Here is a 9,374-nt window from a genome sequence, read left to right on the forward strand (position 1 = left end):
CTTAAGGGGATGCTGGAGTCTTCTTTTTTACCGATAAAGCAAGCGTTTATGTTCCTTGCACGGTTCTTCGAATTAGAGTTGCACAGAATAAAAATTCCTTCTCCACGATTGAAATATCCGTGCTAATGTACCTGCTCCTGGTGTATTTTGTGTCCAAAACTGGGAAAAATAATAAATTACAGATTCCTGTATCCATGTGCTATCAGCTCACCAAACATTTACTTCGTGAAAAAATTATATGCACGTTATATGCTCGAAATTAGGGCAGGAGCACATGTAGAATAAATAGACGGTTACAGTCGTACATATCTTTAGAATTAAATTTTGACGCCTAAATAAAAAGATTAGCGCAAGGAACGAAATTGTGTGTCTAGCGCGTGAGAAATCGACGATGTATGACTGTTTAACCATGAAACCGAGCAGTATTTTAGTTGATCTCTTTCTAAGAGACGGCGTTGCAATATGTTAGATAAGGACAGATGAATGCGTTTGAGCGAGACACAACGATATATAATAAGTATAAGAAATGAATGAAAGATGTCACTATTGTCGAATTTGGAATTTAAAAAAGTCTGTACTATCGACCTTGATTAACTTCGACCGTCACTCCAGCATCCCCTTAAGCGGTTTCACCAACGCCGATCAAGCTTAGTCGTGATTAAAGGCCATTCCACACAAACTTGCAGAGCCACTTGCATAACCGTATGCATAAAGAAAATTATCCAATCACATTTCTGTCATAAAGACAAACGTAAACTACGATTGGATGATTTTTTGGAATGGCCCTTACGTATACAATACTGTACTGACAACTGGCAGTAAATTACGAACACGGCCTAAGTATGTATACTTATTTATGAAGCATTTATTATATAATAAAAAAGATCATGAATTTAATAATGTATTAGCTATTAGCCATATTAAATATTTATATTAATAATCTTAAAGCAAACTTATATTATTTGTTGATAATGTCAGTGCTCTTCAATTACCTTTTCTCCGAGCCTTTTTTGTAAGGACGAAAATTTGCCCAGGGTTGTTGGTCTTTAATAGTATCTCGTCGGTGCTTATACTGTGGTATGCCTATTGCCTATTGGTATATTTGATTTATTGATTGACGATTATTTCATTGTATAAATCATGACTGCTTCAGTTAGCACCAATCCGTCTACATTATTACCTTTGGGTAAATGAATTTGTTCATATTCTAAATTATGTCAGTAATGTTTTGCTTGATATTTGTAATCCAATGCGAATAATTATATTGTTACTTTTAGAACTAGTTGATAAGTGTATCGGTTCTCGAATACACATTATTATGAAAAATGACAAGGAGATTGTAGGAACTTTGCAAGGTTTTGATGATTTTGTCAACATGTTACTGGAAGATGTAACAGAAAGTGAGGCAACCCCGGAAGGTCGCAGAGTTACGAAGTTGGATCAGATTCTTCTCAACGGCAGCAATATTACTATGGTCATTATCGATAATATCTATGATACCCAATGCTGATTCTACAATAAGTCGGTAGACCTAAATCGATGAAGTGAAAATCAAGGCATGAATCGAATGGATCGTCATGGATGAGTAACAGAAGCATAAATGAAACTTCTAAGAGGCAAAAATTAAAAGAGGTCAAAATGTAAAAAAATCGTAAATGTTTCTTTTACAATTTCATTGTTCAATTTGCGCCTTCTAGAAGTTTCTTTTACGCTTCTGTTACTCCCTCATTACATTGGATTTACACTCGGATTTTTATTTTTATCAGGACGGCCAACTTGTATGACACAACTTGTGAAAGCATCTCATCCTTGGTGTTTATCAAATGTTAATTAAGGACAAATGATGCCTGCGAGTATTGCGAGCGTTAAATTGGACGCATCCTAAGACTACCGATTTTCTTAAGACTGACCAAATTCGACTTTATTCCTTCCCATTAATTAAACTAGACTAAGCAATTAACAACTTGTAGATGCGAAAAATCTTAGTCACCTACCACAGTCACTATTTAAGTTAAGACTTAATATTTCCGACTGCCATCTCATTGTAGAATCAGCTTGAAGGTGCCTCCAGATGCATGGCCAATGTATACGTCAACTTTGTACACATTCGTTAAATATTGGTTATTCAATATGGATAATTATATATGTCATGTATGTGTATGATATTTGCTAATGTTGACATATGTTGGCCATATCGTCTGGAGGCACCTTAATAATTATGAGAGACAATACAACTTCTAATAGAATAATAGATCATAATTTTTGACATGATTAAAATGGAAAATAAAACTCAAATTTTTTTAATTTGTTTATTTTGCTGCAGTTAGTGCCTGGTGGTGAGATGCCGGATACATAATACTTTTAAACCATCATCCTGAGCGCATCAGATTTATTCCTATCTTGATAAGATTGTGATGAAGCATTAACCTCATTACTTATCGCAAGTAAGATTCGTTATAAGCTTAAGCTTAATTGATCAAATAAATGTTAACTATGGATTACAAAAGATCAAGTCTACTGATTATTTCATGGAGCAAGGGTCTATTTGCGATGTTCTGGGACCATGCCGCTCTGAATAATTCTTTGTATCTTCCATCAAACTCGTCATCAAGAGCTTCGTATTCAGGACGTGTTCCTTTTACAGAAATGTATATGACGGTATGCATATGTAATCCATGGAAAGGTACTTCTCGAGAGAGCATTTGCCAGGCCACGATTCCTAGGGAATAAATATCGGTAGCGAACGTAGGTACATCTCCTCGAAGCACTTCTGGTGCTGCATAGCCCGGCGTACCCTGATAAAAAAATGAGTTTTTAGGAGAGGAAACTAAATAGCGAAATTTTTTCACTTGCATTATATTAGATTAGTGCATATTTAAAGCTGTTATATAAATTAGTAAAATTAAAGTAAATGTAGAAGTATATAAACATGAAACATCTAATTGATATAATATTTATTAACAGTTTTAACATATTAACATCTCTTTATAATATATGATGCTTGATGGTAGCATCAAATTATTAAATTGCTTGTCAATTTAATTCGCGATTACTAGAGTAGTTTTAATTGCGTTTATTTAGCCCGGAAAAATAATTCGGCGCGCAGTTTGAAAAAGACTATAATATGGTATATATGCAAGTACATATATAGTATATATTAGTAATTCAAGATTGAATTATTTAAGCAACGAAGATCCAGCTTCAACCGTAATAGGCATTTTTAATTTCTAGTATTGATATAATATTTGTCTCGTTACTTAACAGAGTACTTATACATGTTATATTATTTCATTGTTAAAGTTGATTGTATTATGTCACTACATTTAGATACTTGTATAAAGAAGCCTCTAATGTGCACTAATCTAATGTATACTAATTCAGTGCAGTATGGAGTGATGGAATTTCACCAAAAATAAAAATCTCGCCATTACATATGAACACATGTCTAATGAGTATATGTGTATGGATATACGAAAAATTTTACAAAAATAATATTGTATGTGTCTGTAATTCTATTAGAAAATTCATTAATGTATTTTTGAGTGAAAAGATTCAATGAGTTGCATATATGCGTGCATACTCGTGGCCTGATTGAAACGTGCGGTTCATTCACTAGTATAGAACTACCGAAGTCAGTGAGCTTAGCTTGACCGTTAGCTGCCATTAAAATATTGGTTGCTTTAACGTCTGCATGTATCACGCCAGAATCATGGCAAAATTGAAGCGCGCTAGCGATATCTTTCCAGATTGAGACACGCTTCTCTTTCGACAGTGCCGATTCCTGCAGCCTGTCCTTCAATGACGTGCCGCATAGTTCCATTGTTATCAATGATAAGCTACTGCCTTGTTCTATTCTCAATATTTTCACAATGTTGGTATGTCGCAGGATAGTCGCATGTCTCTCCGAGTTTATTACTTCATCGTCATTTTGTTTGCGTGGAATTATCTTGGCTGCCATTTGGTTTCCTGAGAAACGTGACAATAGTAATTAAATCGTATTTATAGATTCCTTTTCATTTCTCATGCACATGCAATTACTTCTCTAACAAATTTGACAATATACAATTTATTAAGAAAAATTACAGTAAAGCACCTTTGTAAAGTACCTTGTAGACGGTACCGAAAGCACCCGCTCCGAGCACAGAACGATGTTTCCTCGACAGACCGTTCCTGAGTAGTTCGACTCTATTAGGAGTATCGATATTGAACGGTGACAACTTTTCATCTTCCATCTTTTTTTCGTGAATGTTATCTGGAGTTTTTGGACTTGGACGTACTCTAATAAATTATTACTCGTTTGTGGACTTTAGTTTAAATAACAAAAATTCTGACTATTCTTACCTAATGTTTGACGTAGCACTTTCTAGTGGCCGAGGTGATAGATGCTTTAGCGTGGACACGAATCTTCGTGGTGAAGCCATTTAGGTAACGATTACGATATTTACGATACAAATGATTTTTTAATGATAGAAAGAAGAAAACGTTGAATTCTTTCAACACCATTCGTATATAGAAAATGATGATGAAATTATTTACATCGTCTATATAGGAAAACGTAGGACTTAAAAGTCCGTTCTTTGTATACAAACACATCGAATACAATGGAGAACGCTTTAGAGCTCTTTTCCTAGACGTCTCTTTTTTTTTCTAGCGAAGAAATTCTTATATCTCAATATTTTAGAATTTAAAATTATTATTCACATTCTCGTTTTTTTCATTGAAAAATATAAATTTTTTTTTCAAACTGTACGGTAAATTTAGATACAAACTTTACAAAAATAAACGTAAGTGTTTACTTTATAATTATAACGATTTTTAAATTTCTATTTTATATGCAAATATCTCAATTTAAAAGAAAATATTTGCAAGAAAAGGGTTATACCTTTAACTTGTAATGTAAAATTCTATAAATTTAGAAATAAATATCTTCAAAACGGTGCGGTAAAAGTCAATGAAATTTTTTCTAAATATATTATTGATATGATTAATTTTTTTTATTACATCTATATATATATGTTATAGACGTGTTTTATGTTTCATCAAACGCGAGAATTAATCTCCTTCGATGTACCGTACTTTTAATATTAATTTTTAAAATATATGTATATATTCTATATTCTATAAATATCGGTTTAGAGTTAAATGGACTTTTCTTTTTTTTGAACGTATGTGTCTTGTTTTTCTGCATCGTTTGATTTGAAACCTTATTCGTCTTATTTAAACAATTAGATAAATTGTTAATGTCTAAAAAATGAAAAAGGGCTATTTATTACATTTTTTGTTTGCTCCAGTTGACAAAAATTGATCGATAGACTAAAAAAATGTTGGTAGTAACGAAGGCATAATTAGTTGTAAACATGATAAATTATATATTTTTATTAATAAAATAAAGCGATTTTTTACATTTAACATTACGTAATAATTAATAATATAATGATATTTTATAATCATAATCGTTAGTCGTTTACACCATCTTGAATAATTCCAAGTCACTAAAAGAAACATCTTTGAAACTGTAGTTCGATTCAATAAAGGAAATTGTGTATGTGGCTCTGTTTAAAATTTTATATAAATCGTTAAATCTTAAAATCATTTAAATTGTTATTTAGAAATCCATATCTGTGTTACGATATTCGTCACTCCACATTTTTGTTCAACAAGATAAAATTTCCTTCCACACACAGGATTATGTTCAGATTCCCACCCAAGTACCTCCCAGTTATTATTTTATGCTTGTTTAACATTCAGTGAACAACAAGAATAAAATAATATGTATACCCTGATTCTGTAACTTCTAACAACAGTTTAGTATTGATATGTTGCTGCTATGTAATTTTTTACTGTTTATAATACCTACAACGACAGTAAAATGATACTGACAGCTGTTAAGAATTACAGAATCGGGATACTGGATGATACTTGGATGGGAATCTGAACATCGTTTCACATGTTTTTTATTTAACAAGGTAAGATCTAGGAGATCTTCTCCCAGATCTTATCTTGTTGAACAAAAAACATCTGGAATCCTTTCCTAAGGCTATGTTCAGATTCCCACTCAAGTACCACCCAAGTATCATTTTATTCTTGTGTGTATGTTCACCGATTGTTTAATAAAGATAGCATGATACCTGGGAGGCACTTGGGTGAAAATCTGAACAAAGCCATGGGAGGGGGATCTTATCTTGTTAAACAAAAATATGTGAAATGATGACAACGGCATAACAAACACATACCTATACGAATTTCTAAATAAGTGACTTCAAGGTTTAATGGCTTGTATGAAATTTAAAATCGGTCTACAAAACGTATATATACTACATGCACAGAATAAGCATATAACATATAATATATATACATATATATATATAACATTTGCATACTGCGCATACTTTCTACATACTTTTGAACTAATCGCAGAAACGCTAGACCACCTAATTTGTTAGAATCTCTTTCCTGAGAGAGATATTCTGCGTATCCACTTCGCATAGGCAACACTTTTACGGAAGGAAGGAACTGGGGAGTTAGCTGTCTGATAATAGAAGTAATTGAAGTTTGTGGAACAAACGGAATAATGTAAACACCTTGGAATTATACTATATATACTGTTTTATTAATGAATATACATGTACATATGTTTTCATGAATATACACGTATGTACATATATATTCATGAAAGAAAGACAAGAAGAACGATCTGTGAAAACGTTAAAACGTTATTTCTTGAAAATTATTATTAATCAAGCATTGTTCTCGTAACATTTCCATTTGGCTATCCTTACGCATGTGCCATTATATAAACTCTTGATAATGAGCATTGCATCATCAAGTGCAAACGTTAGGCTCTCAAAGGCATCGATTTTTCACTTAATTTAAAAACGCAAAGATATGTTATTATAAAGCATGTATGGGTAATTAAAACATTTCGAAATACAGTCAGGTTATTTACATTTAAATTTTACGCTAAAAAATAAGTGAAATGTATAAGCAGATGTAACTATAATTATCAACAAAAATTAAAATATTTATATTTATATATGTTCAAATATTTTTTAAATATTTATAAAATATTTATGTGTTCCAAGAATTATGATAATTATGAAAAAAAATTCCGCAAAACAAAAAATAAAAAATTAGTGCAAACGATGTCTAATAGTCTAATGATTGTTAAAAATTCTTTCTGTGTTATACTAGAGAGAAATCTAAGAGAGGACAGAGAGCCTTTTTCCTGTAATCACGAAATGCCTCCGCGCACTACTGCCCTCTAAAGAAATGGATGTAAATTACACAACAATATCCAATTTTTTTGTGGTGCTCCTGATGAAGATACATCGCTGAAATCGTTGAAAATTTCTATTAATTTCATAGATTTTAGTTATTTCAACGATTTATTTCCATCAGGAGCACCGCAAAAAAAAAATATTGTTGTGTAGTTTACATCCACTTCTTTAGAGGGCAGTAGTGCGCGGGGACAATTTGTGATTACAGGAAAAAGGCCCTCATGTCCTCTCTTAAGTTTCTTTCTGATTATTGTATAATACACTTGTGAAGAAAATTATCGCATAGATAAATTTATATCAAAATTTCGCATAAATTCAGATAAGCGTAACTCCGCGAGAAATAGTCGCATTTGTTTTTTTTTTATTTTCAAGGGTAAAGTATGTATTTTACGAAGCTTTTAATGGATTTTGAATCTATCCTTATCCCTACCTACGTCTTTTAAAAAATAAGGACGTGTTTTATTTTAAGAAATTTGCATAGTTTAACACACTCTACGGGGTGGAATAAATTTTTTCGCAAATACTATGATATAACTTTCATAAAGTATAGACTTTTCTCTTATAAATTATTAAAAAATGAAGCTTTTACGATTTTTTTTTCGAGGAGATACAGAGTGTATCAAACTTATCTTTGCTATTCAATTACCGCTAGCATTACCCGATGCGCACCACGGAGAGGTTCCTGAACGGATTTTGTGCATCGTGCGTGCGCGCGCGCGTGTGTGTGGAGGGGGGAAGGTATATGGGAGTATGTTTGCTCTTTAAAATTGTGCATTTTCGCCTCGTATTCGGATAATTTTTTGTAAACGTGCATACATATTGATGCAAGCTCTAATTGAGGAAAAGAGGAATCGCCAATAAATCAGCAGCAACTAGAAGCAGCATTGCATCGAATATAGGCAAGAGGCTAATTCTTCAGACTTCAATTAGTGCTCAATATGCATGCACATTTACAAGAGGTCATCCGAAGACGAGGCGAAAGTTGACAATTTTAAAGAGCAAACATACTCCCACATGTCCCCCCCCCCCATATGCAACATCTGATCACAGCCTTCCCGTGGTGCGCATTAGGTAATGCTAATGCTGGCGATAATTGAGTAAAATGCATAGGTAAGTTTGATACACTGTATTTTCTAAAAAAAAATCGTACAAAGCTTAATTTTTTTTAATTTGTAAGAAAAAAGTCCATACTTTACGAAATTTATCACGAAATTTGCGAAGAAAAATTTATTCCACCCCGTAGTGTGTCAAACTATGGAAATTTCTTAAGATAAAACACGTCCTTATTTTTGAAAAGACGTTAAGTAGGTATAAGGATAGATGCAAAATCCATTAAAAACTTCGTAAAATACAGACTTTACTCTTGAGAATAAGAAAAAATTTTTAAATGTGCAACCATTTTTCGTGGAATTACGCTTATTTGAATTATGCAAAATTTTGATATAAATTTACCTATGCGATAATTTTGTCAACGAGTGTATACACATACGTACATGTATAATTTGTATTAAATTGTGCAACAAAAATAAATTTTTTTTTCACACATGGAAAACTCAAATTTTCCGTGAAAATAGAGATGAAATCTAGTACCAGCGTGCGTTTAATTTGGTGATATCAAATCATTTGTATGCGCATTTGAAGTTTTATGTACATTTGAACAGGTTATTTCGGCCATGGTGCAAAATGAAATTTTACAATTGTCTAAAAGTCATATATTTTCATACAAAATTAATCGCTGAATGAGAAAATGACAAAATTAAAGCAGAAATAAAAGAAAATGGTGAAAATATGTATTTTTAATTGAAAATTACTCAAAATTTTCCTTTCTACAAAAGCAGTCATAATGCATTTCTCTTGAAGTTAGATTCGTATAACGCCGCGATCCGATTCAGGCTTACAACGCTTACGAATCATTTCATCCTCGTTTATCAAATGTTAAACAAATGCTCACAAGTGTTATGAGCATTTACATGCTGGAGATTATTACGTGTAATTATCGTGCTATGCTCGCATGGAAACACGAAAATAAAGCCAGCGGCACACGATGCTTGTTTTCCTGCTGGACTTCTAACTAGATTAAAATCTTACCACCGTATT

The 9,374-nt window shown here is 32.4% G+C and overlaps 2 protein-coding genes across 2 annotated transcripts; one reads left to right on the forward strand and one right to left on the reverse strand.

Moving 5' to 3' along the window:
- Nucleotides 1–1,059: 1,059 nt before the first annotated feature.
- On the forward strand, nt 1,060–2,432 carry LOC108770738 (U6 snRNA-associated Sm-like protein LSm5). Its single transcript, XM_018522445.1, has 3 exons — nt 1,060–1,186; nt 1,278–1,474; nt 2,324–2,432. The coding sequence occupies exons 1-3, from the start codon at nt 1,141–1,143 to the stop codon at nt 2,354–2,356; spliced, it is 276 nt and encodes a 91-aa protein (XP_018377947.1). The 5' UTR covers nt 1,060–1,140; the 3' UTR covers nt 2,357–2,432.
- Nucleotides 2,433–2,498: 66 nt separating this feature from the next.
- On the reverse strand, nt 2,499–4,421 carry Mos (proto-oncogene serine/threonine-protein kinase mos). The gene is made up of 4 exons (XM_018522454.1): nt 4,342–4,421; nt 4,094–4,278; nt 3,581–3,966; nt 2,499–2,795 (listed from the first exon to the last, which is right to left on the reverse strand). The coding sequence occupies exons 1-4, from the start codon at nt 4,419–4,421 to the stop codon at nt 2,499–2,501; spliced, it is 948 nt and encodes a 315-aa protein (XP_018377956.1).
- Between the last annotated feature and the right edge of the window lie 4,953 nt (nt 4,422–9,374).

The sequence above is a fragment of the Trachymyrmex cornetzi genome, unplaced genomic scaffold (assembly GCF_001594075.2).
Source record: "Trachymyrmex cornetzi isolate Tcor2-1 unplaced genomic scaffold, Tcor1.1 scaffold1002, whole genome shotgun sequence".
Lineage (NCBI taxonomy): Eukaryota > Metazoa > Arthropoda > Insecta > Hymenoptera > Formicidae > Trachymyrmex > Trachymyrmex cornetzi.